Source organism: Narcine bancroftii, chromosome 8 (assembly GCF_036971445.1).
Source record: "Narcine bancroftii isolate sNarBan1 chromosome 8, sNarBan1.hap1, whole genome shotgun sequence".
NCBI lineage: Eukaryota > Metazoa > Chordata > Chondrichthyes > Torpediniformes > Narcinidae > Narcine > Narcine bancroftii.
In genome coordinates, this window is record NC_091476.1 from 66,502,218 (window position 1) to 66,514,660 (window position 12,443).

A 12,443-nucleotide genomic window follows, 5' to 3' on the forward strand; every position below is an offset into this window, starting at 1 on the left:
GGGACTGGGTGCAAGAATAGGGAATGGAATCCTTGAAGGGGACTGGGTGCAAGAGAAGGGGGAGGGAATCATTGCAGGGGACTGGGTGGGAGGGAATCCTTGCAGCGGAATAGGTGGGAGAGCAGTGGCGGGAATCCTTACAGGGGACTGGGTGCAATAGAAGGGAATGGAATCCTTGCAGGGGACTGGGTGGGAGGGAATCCTTGCAGGGGACTGGGCGGGAGAGAAGGGGAGGGAATCCTTGCAGGGGACTGGGTGCAAGAGAAGGTGGAGGGAATCCTTGCAGGGGACTGGGTGGGAGGGAATCCTTTCAGCGGACTAGGTGGGAGAGCAGTGGCGGGAATCCTTACAGGGGACTGGGTGCAAGAGAAGGGATTGGAATCCTTGCAGGGGACTGGGTGGGAGGGAATCCTTGCAGCGGACTGGGCGGGAGAGAAGTGGAGGGAATCCTTACAGGGGACCGGGTGCAAGAGAAGGGAATGGAATACGTGCAGGGGACTGCGTGGGAGGGAAGGGGATGGAAAATTTGCAGGGGACTGGCTGGGAGAGAAGGGAATGGAATCCTTGCAGGGGACTGGGTGGGAGGGAAGGGGATGGAAAACTTGCAGTGGACTGGGTGGGAGAGAAAGGGAGGGAATCCTTGCAGGAGACTGGGTGGGAGAGAAGGGGAGGCAATCCTTGCAGGGGACTGGGTGGGAGGGAACACTTGCAGGGGACTGGGCGGGAAAGAAGAGGAGGGAATCCTTGCAGGGGACTGGGTGCCAGAGAAGGGGGATGGAATCCTTGCAGGGGACTGGGTGGGAGGCAATCCTTGCAGTGGACTGGGCGAGATAGAAGTGGAGGGAATCCTTACAGGGGACTTGGTGCAAGAAAAGGGAATGGAATCCTTGCAGGTGACTGGGTGGGAGGGAATACTTACAGGGACTGGGTGGGAGAGAAAGGGGAGGGAATCCTTGCAGGGGACTGGGTGGGAGGGAATGGGAGGGAATCCTTGCAGGGGACTGGGTGGGAGGGAAGGGGATGGAATCCTTGAAGGCGACTGGGTGGGAGGGAATCCTTGCAGGGGACTGGGCGGGAGAGAAGGGGAGGGAAACCTTGCAGGGGACTGAGTGCAAGAGAAGGGAATGCAATCATTGCAGGGGACTGGGTGGAAGGGAAGGTGATGAAAAACTTGCAGGGGATTGGGTGGGAGAGAAAGGGAGTGAATCCTTGCAGGGGACTGGGTGGGAGGAAAGGGGATGGAATCATTGCAGGGGACTGGGTGGGAGAGAAGGGGAGCGAATCCTTGCAGGGGACTGGGTGGGAGAGAAGGGGAGCGAATCCTTGCAGGGGACTGGGTGGGAGGGAATCCTTGCAGCGGACTGGGCGGGAGTGAAGTGGAGGGAATTCTTGCAGGGGACTGGGTGGGAGAGAAGGGGAGGGAATCCTTGCAGGGGACAGGGTGGGAGAGAAGGGGGAGGGAATCCTTGCAGGGGACTGGGTGGGAGGGAATCCTTGCAGCGGACTGGGCGGGAGTGAAGTGGAGGGAATCCTTGCAGGGGACTTGATGCAAGAGAAGGGAATGGAATCCTTGCAGGGGACTGGGTGGGAGGGAATCCTTGCAGGGACTGGGTGTGAGGGAATGGGACAGAATCCTTGCAGGGGACTGGGTGGGAAGGAAGAGGATGGAATCCTTGCAGGGGACTGGGTGGGAGAGAAGGGGGATGGGACCCTTGCAAGGGACTGGGTGGGAGAGAAAGGGTGGGAATCCTTGCAGGGGACTGGGTGGAATATAAAGGAATGGAATCCTTGCAGGGGACTGGGTGGGAGGGAAGGCGAGGGATTCCTTGCAGGGGACTGGGTGGGAGCGAAGAGTGATGGAATCCTTGCTGGGGACAGGGTGGGAGAGAAGGGGAGGGATTCTTGCAGGGTACTGAGTTGGAGAGAGGGGAGGGAATCCTTACTGGGGACTGTGTGAGAAAGAAGGGTAGGGAGTCCTTGCAGGGGACTGGGTGGGAGAGAAGGGGGAGGGAATCCTTTCATGGGGCTGGGCGGGAGAGAAGGGGATGGAATCCTTGCAGGGGACTGGGTGGGAGGGAATCCTTGCAGGTGACTGGGCGGAAGAGAAGGCGAGGGAATCCTTGTAGGGCACTGGGTGCAAGATAGGGGAATGGAATCCTTGCAGGGGACTGGGTGGGAGAGAAAGGGACGGAATCCTTGCAAGGGACTGGGTGGGAGGGAATACTTGGAGGGGACTGGGCGGGAGAGAAGAGGAGGGAATCCTTGCAGGGGACTGGGTGGGAGGGAATCCTTGCAGGGGACTAGGCGGGAGAGAAGTGGAGGGAATCCTTGCAAGGGACTGGGTGAAAGAGAAGAGAATGAAATCCTTCCAAGGGAATGAGTGGGAGAGAAGAGAAGGGAATCCTTGCAAGGGACTGGGTGGGAGGGAAGGGGATGGAATCTTTGCAGGGGACTGGGTGGGAGAGAAAGGGAGGGAATTCTTGCAAGGGACTGGGTGCGAGAGAAGGAGAGGGAATCCTTGCAGGGGACTGGCTGGGAGAGAAGGGGGGAGGGAATCCTTGCAGGGGACTGAGTGGGAGAGAAGGGGGAGGGAATCCTTGCAGGGGACTGGGTGGGAGGGAATCCTTGCAGGGGACTGAGCGTGAGAGAAGTGGAGGGAATTCTAGCAGGGGACTGGGTGCAAGAGAAGGGAAATGAATGTTTGCAGGGGACTGGGAGGGAGGGAATCCTTGCAGGGACTGAACGAGATAGAAGGGGAGGGAATCCTTGCAGGGCACTGGGTGGGAGGAAATCCTTGCAGGGGACTGGGTGGGAGGAAATCCTTGCAGGGGACTAGGCGGGAGAGAAGTGGAGGGAATCCTTGAAGGGGATTGGGTGGGTGAGAAGGGGTGAGGGAACCCTTGCAAGGGACTGGGCGGGAGAGAAAGGGAGGGAATCCTTGCAGGAGACTGGGTTGGAGAGAAGGGGGTGGGAATCCTTGCAGTAAACTGGGCATGAGAGAATGGAATCCTTCCAAGGGAATGGGTGGGAGAGAAGGGGAGGGAATCCTTTCATTGGACTGGGCAGGAGAGAAGGGGATGGAATCCTTGCAGGGGACTGGGTGGGAGGGAATTCTTGCAGGGGACTGGGTGGGAGGGAAGGGGATGGAATCCTTGCAGGGGACTGGGTGGGAGGGAACACTTGCAGGGGACTGGGTGGGAGAGAAGTGGAGGGAGTCCTTGCAGGGGACTGGGTGCAAGAGAAGGGAATGGAATCCTTCCAGGGGAATGGGTGGGAAGGAATCCTTGCAGGGGGCTGGGTGGGAAAGAACTGGAGGGAATCCTTGCAGGGGACTGGGTGCAAGAGAAGAGAATGAAATCCTTCCAAGGGAATGAGTGGGAGAGAAGAGAAGGGAATCCTTGCAGGGGACTGGGTGGGAGAGAAGGGGAGATGTAACCCTGGCAAGGGACTGGGTGGGAGAGAAACGGGAGGGAATCCTTGGAGGGGACTGGGTGGGAGGGAACACTTGCAGGGGACAGGGCGGGAGAGAAGTGGAGGGAATCCTTGCAGGGGACTGGGTGCAAGAGAAGGGAATGGAATCCTTGCAGGGGTCTGGCTGGGAGAGAAGGGGGGAGGGAATCCTTGCAGGGGACTGAGTGGAAAACAAGGGGGAGGGAGTCCTTGCAGGGGACTGGGTGGGAGGGAATCATTGCAGGGGACTGGGCGGGAGAGAATTGGAGGGAATCCTTGCAGGGGACTGGGTGGGAGAGAAGGGGAGCGAATCCTTGCAGGGGACTGGGTGGGAGAGAAGGGGAGCGAATCCTTGCAGGGGACTGGGTGGGAGGGAATCCTTGCAGCGGACTGGGCGGGAGTGAAGTGGAGGGAATTCTTGCAGGGGACTGGGTGGGAGAGAAGGGGAGGGAATCCTTGCAGGGGACAGGGTGGGAGAGAAGGGGGAGGGAATCCTTGCAGGGGACTGGGTGGGAGGGAATCCTTGCAGCGGACTGGGCGGGAGTGAAGTGGAGGGAATCCTTGCAGGGGACTTGATGCAAGAGAAGGGAATGGAATCCTTGCAGGGGACTGGGTGGGAGGGAATCCTTGCAGGGACTGGGTGTGAGGGAATGGGACAGAATCCTTGCAGGGGACTGGGTGGGAAGGAAGAGGATGGAATCCTTGCAGGGGACTGGGTGGGAGAGAAGGGGGATGGGACCCTTGCAAGGGACTGGGTGGGAGAGAAAGGGTGGGAATCCTTGCAGGGGACTGGGTGGAATATAAAGGAATGGAATCCTTGCAGGGGACTGGGTGGGAGGGAAGGCGAGGGATTCCTTGCAGGGGACTGGGTGGGAGCGAAGAGTGATGGAATCCTTGCTGGGGACAGGGTGGGAGAGAAGGGGAGGGATTCTTGCAGGGTACTGAGTTGGAGAGAGGGGAGGGAATCCTTACTGGGGACTGTGTGAGAAAGAAGGGTAGGGAGTCCTTGCAGGGGACTGGGTGGGAGAGAAGGGGGAGGGAATCCTTTCATGGGGCTGGGCGGGAGAGAAGGGGATGGAATCCTTGCAGGGGACTGGGTGGGAGGGAATCCTTGCAGGTGACTGGGCGGAAGAGAAGGCGAGGGAATCCTTGTAGGGCACTGGGTGCAAGATAGGGGAATGGAATCCTTGCAGGGGACTGGGTGGGAGAGAAAGGGACGGAATCCTTGCAAGGGACTGGGTGGGAGGGAATACTTGGAGGGGACTGGGCGGGAGAGAAGAGGAGGGAATCCTTGCAGGGGACTGGGTGGGAGGGAATCCTTGCAGGGGACTAGGCGGGAGAGAAGTGGAGGGAATCCTTGCAAGGGACTGGGTGAAAGAGAAGAGAATGAAATCCTTCCAAGGGAATGAGTGGGAGAGAAGAGAAGGGAATCCTTGCAAGGGACTGGGTGGGAGGGAAGGGGATGGAATCTTTGCAGGGGACTGGGTGGGAGAGAAAGGGAGGGAATTCTTGCAAGGGACTGGGTGCGAGAGAAGGAGAGGGAATCCTTGCAGGGGACTGGCTGGGAGAGAAGGGGGGAGGGAATCCTTGCAGGGGACTGAGTGGGAGAGAAGGGGGAGGGAATCCTTGCAGGGGACTGGGTGGGAGGGAATCCTTGCAGGGGACTGAGCGTGAGAGAAGTGGAGGGAATTCTAGCAGGGGACTGGGTGCAAGAGAAGGGAAATGAATGTTTGCAGGGGACTGGGAGGGAGGGAATCCTTGCAGGGACTGAACGAGATAGAAGGGGAGGGAATCCTTGCAGGGCACTGGGTGGGAGGAAATCCTTGCAGGGGACTGGGTGGGAGGAAATCCTTGCAGGGGACTAGGCGGGAGAGAAGTGGAGGGAATCCTTGAAGGGGATTGGGTGGGTGAGAAGGGGTGAGGGAACCCTTGCAAGGGACTGGGCGGGAGAGAAAGGGAGGGAATCCTTGCAGGAGACTGGGTTGGAGAGAAGGGGGTGGGAATCCTTGCAGTAAACTGGGCATGAGAGAATGGAATCCTTCCAAGGGAATGGGTGGGAGAGAAGGGGAGGGAATCCTTTCATTGGACTGGGCAGGAGAGAAGGGGATGGAATCCTTGCAGGGGACTGGGTGGGAGGGAATTCTTGCAGGGGACTGGGTGGGAGGGAAGGGGATGGAATCCTTGCAGGGGACTGGGTGGGAGGGAACACTTGCAGGGGACTGGGTGGGAGAGAAGTGGAGGGAGTCCTTGCAGGGGACTGGGTGCAAGAGAAGGGAATGGAATCCTTCCAGGGGAATGGGTGGGAAGGAATCCTTGCAGGGGGCTGGGTGGGAAAGAACTGGAGGGAATCCTTGCAGGGGACTGGGTGCAAGAGAAGAGAATGAAATCCTTCCAAGGGAATGAGTGGGAGAGAAGAGAAGGGAATCCTTGCAGGGGACTGGGTGGGAGAGAAGGGGAGATGTAACCCTGGCAAGGGACTGGGTGGGAGAGAAACGGGAGGGAATCCTTGGAGGGGACTGGGTGGGAGGGAACACTTGCAGGGGACAGGGCGGGAGAGAAGTGGAGGGAATCCTTGCAGGGGACTGGGTGCAAGAGAAGGGAAATGAATGTTTGCAGGGGACTGGGAGGGAGGGAATCCTTGCAGGGACTGAACGAGATAGAAGGGGAGGGAATCCTTGCAGGGCACTGGGTGGGAGGAAATCCTTGCAGGGGACTGGGTGGGAGGAAATCCTTGCAGGGGACTAGGCGGGAGAGAAGTGGAGGGAATCCTTGAAGGGGATTGGGTGGGTGAGAAGGGGTGAGGGAACCCTTGCAAGGGACTGGGCGGGAGAGAAAGGGAGGGAATCCTTGCAGGAGACTGGGTTGGAGAGAAGGGGGTGGGAATCCTTGCAGTAAACTGGGCATGAGAGAATGGAATCCTTCCAAGGGAATGGGTGGGAGAGAAGGGGAGGGAATCCTTTCATTGGACTGGGCAGGAGAGAAGGGGATGGAATCCTTGCAGGGGACTGGGTGGGAGGGAATTCTTGCAGGGGACTGGGTGGGAGGGAAGGGGATGGAATCCTTGCAGGGGACTGGGTGGGAGGGAACACTTGCAGGGGACTGGGTGGGAGAGAAGTGGAGGGAGTCCTTGCAGGGGACTGGGTGCAAGAGAAGGGAATGGAATCCTTCCAGGGGAATGGGTGGGAAGGAATCCTTGCAGGGGGCTGGGTGGGAAAGAACTGGAGGGAATCCTTGCAGGGGACTGGGTGCAAGAGAAGAGAATGAAATCCTTCCAAGGGAATGAGTGGGAGAGAAGAGAAGGGAATCCTTGCAGGGGACTGGGTGGGAGAGAAGGGGAGATGTAACCCTGGCAAGGGACTGGGTGGGAGAGAAACGGGAGGGAATCCTTGGAGGGGACTGGGTGGGAGGGAACACTTGCAGGGGACAGGGCGGGAGAGAAGTGGAGGGAATCCTTGCAGGGGACTGGGTGCAAGAGAAGGGAATGGAATCCTTGCAGGGGTCTGGCTGGGAGAGAAGGGGGGAGGGAATCCTTGCAGGGGACTGAGTGGAAAACAAGGGGGAGGGAGTCCTTGCAGGGGACTGGGTGGGAGGGAATCATTGCAGGGGACTGGGCGGGAGAGAATTGGAGGGAATCCTTGCAGGGGACTGGGTGCAAGAGAAGGGAATGGAATCCTTGCAGGGGACTGGGTGGGAGGGAATCCTTGTAGGGACTGGGCGAGATAGAAGGGGAGGGAATCCTTCCAAGGGATTGGGTGGGGGAGAAGGGGGGATGGAACCCTTGCAAGGGACTGGGTGGGAGAGAAAGGGGAGGGAATCCTTGCAGGGGACTGGGTGGGGGGAATGGGACAGAATCCTTGCAGGAGACTGGGTGGGAGGGAACACTTGCAGGGGACTGGGCGGGAGAGAAGACGAGGGAATCCTTGCAGGGGACTGGGTGGGAGGGAATCCTTGCAGGGGACTGGGCGGGAGAGAAGTGCAGGGAATCCTTGCAGGGGACTGGGAGCAAGAGAAGGGAATGGAATACTTCCAGTGGAATGGGTGGGAGGGAATCCTTGCAGGGGACTGGGTGGGAAAGAAGTGGAGGGAATCCTTGCAGGGGACTGGGTGAAAGAGAAGAGAATGAAATCCTTCCAAGGGAATGAGTGGGAGAGAAGAGAAGGGAATCCTTGCAGGGGACTGGGTGGGAGGGAAGGGGATGGAATCTTTGCAGGGGACTGGGTGGGAGAGAAAGGGAGGGAATTCTTCCAAGGGACTGGGTGCGAGAGAAGGGGAGGGAATCCTTGCAGGGGACTGGCTGGGAGAGAAGGGGTGAGGGAATCCTTGCAGTGGACTGAGTGGGAGAGAAGGGGGAGGGAATCCTTACAGGGGACTGGGTGGGAGGGAATCCTTGCAGGGGACTGAGCGTGAGAGTAGTGGAGGGAATTCTAGCAGGGGACTGGGTGCAAGAGAAGGGAAATGAATCTTTGCAGGGGACTGGGAGGGAGGGAATCCTTGCAGGGACTGGATGAGATAGACTGGGAGGGAATCCTTGCAGGGGACTGGGTGGGAGAGAAGGGGGTATGAAACCCTTGCAAGGGACTGGGTGGGAGAGAAAGGGAAGGGAATCCTTGGAGGGGACTGGGTGGGAGGGAAGGGGATGGAATCCTTGCAGGGGACTGGGTGGGAGGGAACACTTGCAGGGGACTGGGCGGGAGAGAAGTGGAGGGAGTCCTTGCAGGGGACTGGGTGCAAGAGAAGGGAATGGAATCCTTCCAGGGGAATGGGTGGGAAGGAATCCTTGCAGGGGGCTGGTCGGGAAAGAAGTGGAGGGAATCCTTGCAGGGGACTGGGTGGGAGGGAACACTTGCAGGGGACTGGGCGGGAGAGAAGTGGAGGGAGTCCTTGCAGGGGACTGGGTGCAAGAGAAGAGAATGGAATCCTTCCAAGGGAATGGGTGGGAGAGAAGAGAAGGGAATCCTTGCAGGGGACTGGGTGGGAGAGAAGGGGGGATGGAACCCTTGCAGGGGACTGGGTGAGAGAGAAAGGGGAGGGAATCCTTGCAGGGGACTAGGTGCAAGAGAAGGGAATGGAATCCTTGCAGGTGACTGGGTGGGAGGGAATACTTACAGGGACTTGGTTGGAGAGAAAGGGGAGGGAATCCTTGCAGGGGACTGGGTGGGAGGGAATGGGAGGGAATCCTTACAGGGGACTGGGTGGGAGGCAAGGGGATGGAATCCTATAAGGCGACTGGGTGGGAGGGAATCCTTGCAGGGGACTGGGCGGGAGAGAAGTTGAGGGAATCCTTGCAGGGGACTGGGTGGGAGAGAAAGGGGAGGGAATCCTTGCAGGGGACTGGGTGCAAGAGAAGGGAATGGAATCCTTGCAGGTGACTGGGTGGGAGGGAATACTTACAGGGACTTGGTTGGAGAGAAAGGGGAGGGAATCCATGCAGGGGACAGGGTGGGAGGGAATGGGAGGGAATCCTTACAGGGGACTGGGTGGGAGGGAAGGGGATGGAATCCTTTAAGGCGACTGGGTGGGAGGGAATCCTTGCAGGGGACTGGGCAGGAGTGAAGTGGAGGGAATCCTTGCAGGGGACTGGGTGCAAGAGAAGGGAATGGAATCATTGCAGGGGACTGGGTGGAAGGGAAGGGGATGAAAAACTTGCAGTGGACTGGGTGGAGAGAAAGGGAGTGAAACCTTGCAGGGGACTGGGTGGGAGGAAAGGGGATGGAATCTTTGCAGGGGACTGGGTGGGAGAGAAGGGGAGCGAATCCTTGCAGGGGACTGGGTGGGAGAGAAGGGGAGGGAATCCTTGCAGGGAACTGGGTGGGAGGGAATCCTTGCAGCGGACTGGGCGGGAGTAAAGTGGAGGAGAATCCTTGCAGGGGACTGGGTGGGAGAGAAGGGGTGGGAATCCTTGCAGGGAACAGGGTGGGAGATAAGGGGGAGGGAATCCTTGCAGGGGACTGGGTGGGAGGGAATCCTTGCAGCGGACTGGGCGGGAGTGAAGTGGAAGGAATCCTTTAAGGGGACTTTGTGGGAGGGAATCCTTGCAGTGGACTGGGCGGGAGTGAAGTGGAGGGAATCCTTGCAGGGGACTTGGTGCAAGAGAAGGGAATGGAATCCTTGCAGGGGACTGGATGGGAGGGAATCCTTGCAGGGACTGGGTGGGAGGGAAGGGGAGGGAATCCTTGTAGGGGACAGGGTGGGAGAGAAGGTGGAGGGAATCCTTTCATTGGACTGGGCAGGAGAGAAGGGGATGGAATCCTTGCAGGGGGACTGGGTGGGAGGGAATTCTTGCAGGGGACTGGGGGGGAGAAAAGGGGTGGGAATCCTTGCCGGGGACTGGGTGCAAGAGGAGGGAAAGGAATCCTTGCAGGGTACTGGGCTGGAGAAAAGAGGAGGGAATCCTTGCAGGGGACTGGGTGGGACACAAGGGGAGGGAATCCTTGCAGGGAACAGTGTGGGAGGGAAGGGGGAGGGAATCCTTTCATTGGACTGGGCGGGAGAGAAGGGGAGGGAATCCTTGCAGGGGACTGGCTGGGAGAGAAGGGTGGAGGGAATCCTTGCTGGGGACTGGGCGGGAGAGAAGTGGAAGGAATCCTTGCAGGGGACTGGGCGGGAGAGAAGTGGAGGGAATCCTTGCCGGGGACTTGGTGGGAGAGAAGGGGGGATGGAACCCTTTCAAGGGACTGGGTGGGAGGGAATGCTTGCAGGGATTGGCGGGGTAGAAGGGGAGTGAATCCTTGCAGGGGACTGGCTGGGAGAGAAGAGGGAAGGGAATCGTTGCAGGGGACTGAGTGGGAGAGAAGGGGGAGGGAATCCTTGCAGGGGACTGAGCGGGAGGAAATCCTTGCAGAGGACTGGGCGGGAGAGAAGTGCAGGGAATCCTTGCAGGGGACTGGGTGGGAGAGATCGGGAGCGAATCCTTGCAGTGGACTGGTTGGGAGGGAATCCTTACAGGGGACTGGGTGGGAGAGAAGGGGGGATGGAACCCTTGCAAGGGACTGGGTGGGAGAGAAAGGGGAGGGAATCCTTGCAGGGGACTGGGTGGGGGGGAATGGGACGAAATCTTTGCATGGGACTGGGTGGGTGAGAAGGGGATGGAATCCTTGCAGGAGACAGGGTGGGAGGGAACTCTTGCAGGGGACTGGGGGGAGAGAAGTGGAGGGAATCCTTGCAGGGGATTGGGTGGGACAGAAGGGGGGATGGAACCCTTGCAAGGGACTGGGTGGGAGAGAAAGGGGAGGGAATCCTTGTAGGGGACTGGGGGGGGAAATGGGACGGAATCCTTGCAGGGGACAGGGTGGTAGGGAAGGGGATGGAATCCTTGCATGGGACTCGTTGGGATGCAACGCTTGCAGGGGACTGGGTGGGAGAGAAGTGGAGGGAATCCTTGCAGGGGACTGGGTGCAAGAGAAGGGAATGGAATCCTTGCAGGGGACTGGGTGGGAGGGAATCCTTGCAGGGGACTGGGCGTGAGAGAAGGGGAGGGAATCCTTGCAGGGGACTGGGTGCAAGAGAAGGGAATGGAATCCTTGCAGGGGCATGGGTGGGAGGGAAGGGGATGGGATCCTTGCAGGGGACTGGGTGGGAGAGAAAGGGAGGGAATCCTTGCAAGGGACTGGGTGGGAGAGAAGGCGAGGGCATTCTTGCAGGGGTCCGGCTGGGTGAGAAGGGGAAAGAATCCTTGCAGGGGACTGGGTGGGAGGGAATACATGCAGGGGACTGGGCGTGAGAGAAGGGGAGGGAATCCTTGCAGGGGACTGGGTGCAAGAGAAGGGAATGGAATCCGTGCAGGGGCCTGTGTGGGAGGGAAGGGGATGGAATCCTTGCTGGGACTGGGCTGGAGAGAAGGGGAGGGAATCCTTGCAGGGGACTGGGTTGGAGAGAAGGGGAGATGGAACCCTTGCAAGGGTCTGGGTGGGAGAGAAAGGGGAGGGAATCCTTGCAGGGAACTGGGTGGGAGGGAATCCTTGCAGGGACTGGGCGGGATAGATGGGGAGGGAATCATTGCAGGGGACTGGGTGGGAGAGAAGGGTAGATGGAACCCTTGCAAGGGACTGGGTGGGAGAGAAAGGGGATGGAATCCTTGCAGGGGACTGGGTGGGAGAGAAGGGGAAAGAATCCTTGCAGGGGACTGGGTGGGAGGGAATCCTTGCAGGGGACTGGGTGTGAGAGAAGGGGAGGGAATCCTTGCAGGGGACTGGGTGCAAGAGAAGGGAATGGAATCTTTGCAGGGGCCTGTGTGGGAGAGACGGGGATGGAATCCTTGCTGGGACTAGGCAGGATAGAAGGGGAGGGAATCCTTGCAGGGGACTGGGTGGGAGAGAAGGGGAGATTGAACCCTTGCAAGGGTCTGGGTGGGAGAGAAAGGGGAGGGAATCCTTGCAGGGGAATGGGTGGGGGGGAATGGGAGGGAATCCTCCCCGGGGACTGTGTGGGAGAGAACGCGCAGGAATCCTTGCAGGGGACTGGGTGGGAGGGAAGGCGGGGGTATCCTTGCAAGGGACTGGGTGGGAGGTAAAGGGATGGTATCCTTGTAGGGGACTGGGAGGGAGTGAAAGGGACGGAATCATTGCAGGGATTGGGTGAGAAAGAAGGGGAGGGAGTCCTTTCAGGGGACTGGGTGGGAGAGAAGGGGGAGAAAATCCTTTTATGGGACTGGGCGGGTGAGAAGGGGATGGAATCCTTGCAGGGGGTTGCATGGGAGGGAATCCTTGCAGTGGACTGGGCAGGAGAGTAGGGGAGCGAGTCCTTGCTGGGGACTGGGTGAAAGAGAAGAGAATGGAATTCTTACAGGGGATTGGGTGGGAGGGAATCCTTGCAGGGGACTGGGTAGGAGAATAGCGGGAGGGAATCCTTGCAGGGGACTGGGCGGGAGAGAAGGGGATGGAATCCTTGCAGGGGACTGTGTGGGAGGGAATCCTTGCAGGGGACTGGGCGGGACAGAAGGGGGGGGAATCCTTGCAGGGGACTGGGTGCAAGGGAAGGGAATGGAATACTTCCAG

At 59.1% G+C, this 12,443-nt stretch overlaps 1 protein-coding gene across 1 annotated transcript in view; it reads right to left on the minus strand.

Annotated features, from left to right (window-relative positions):
- LOC138742039 (mucin-2-like) overlaps window positions 1-12,443 on the minus strand; it is a 198,115-nt gene that overhangs the window by 143,932 nt on the left and 41,740 nt on the right. Inside the window, exons 4-9 of the mRNA XM_069896231.1 lie at window positions 10,394-10,582; window positions 7,814-7,885; window positions 4,423-4,609; window positions 1,944-2,130; window positions 1,095-1,219; window positions 455-574 (exon numbers count right to left, since the gene is read on the minus strand). Coding sequence (XP_069752332.1) covers window positions 455-574; window positions 1,095-1,219; window positions 1,944-2,130; window positions 4,423-4,609; window positions 7,814-7,885; window positions 10,394-10,582 — 880 coding nt within the window. The remainder of the gene's footprint in view (window positions 1-454; window positions 575-1,094; window positions 1,220-1,943; window positions 2,131-4,422; window positions 4,610-7,813; window positions 7,886-10,393; window positions 10,583-12,443) is intronic.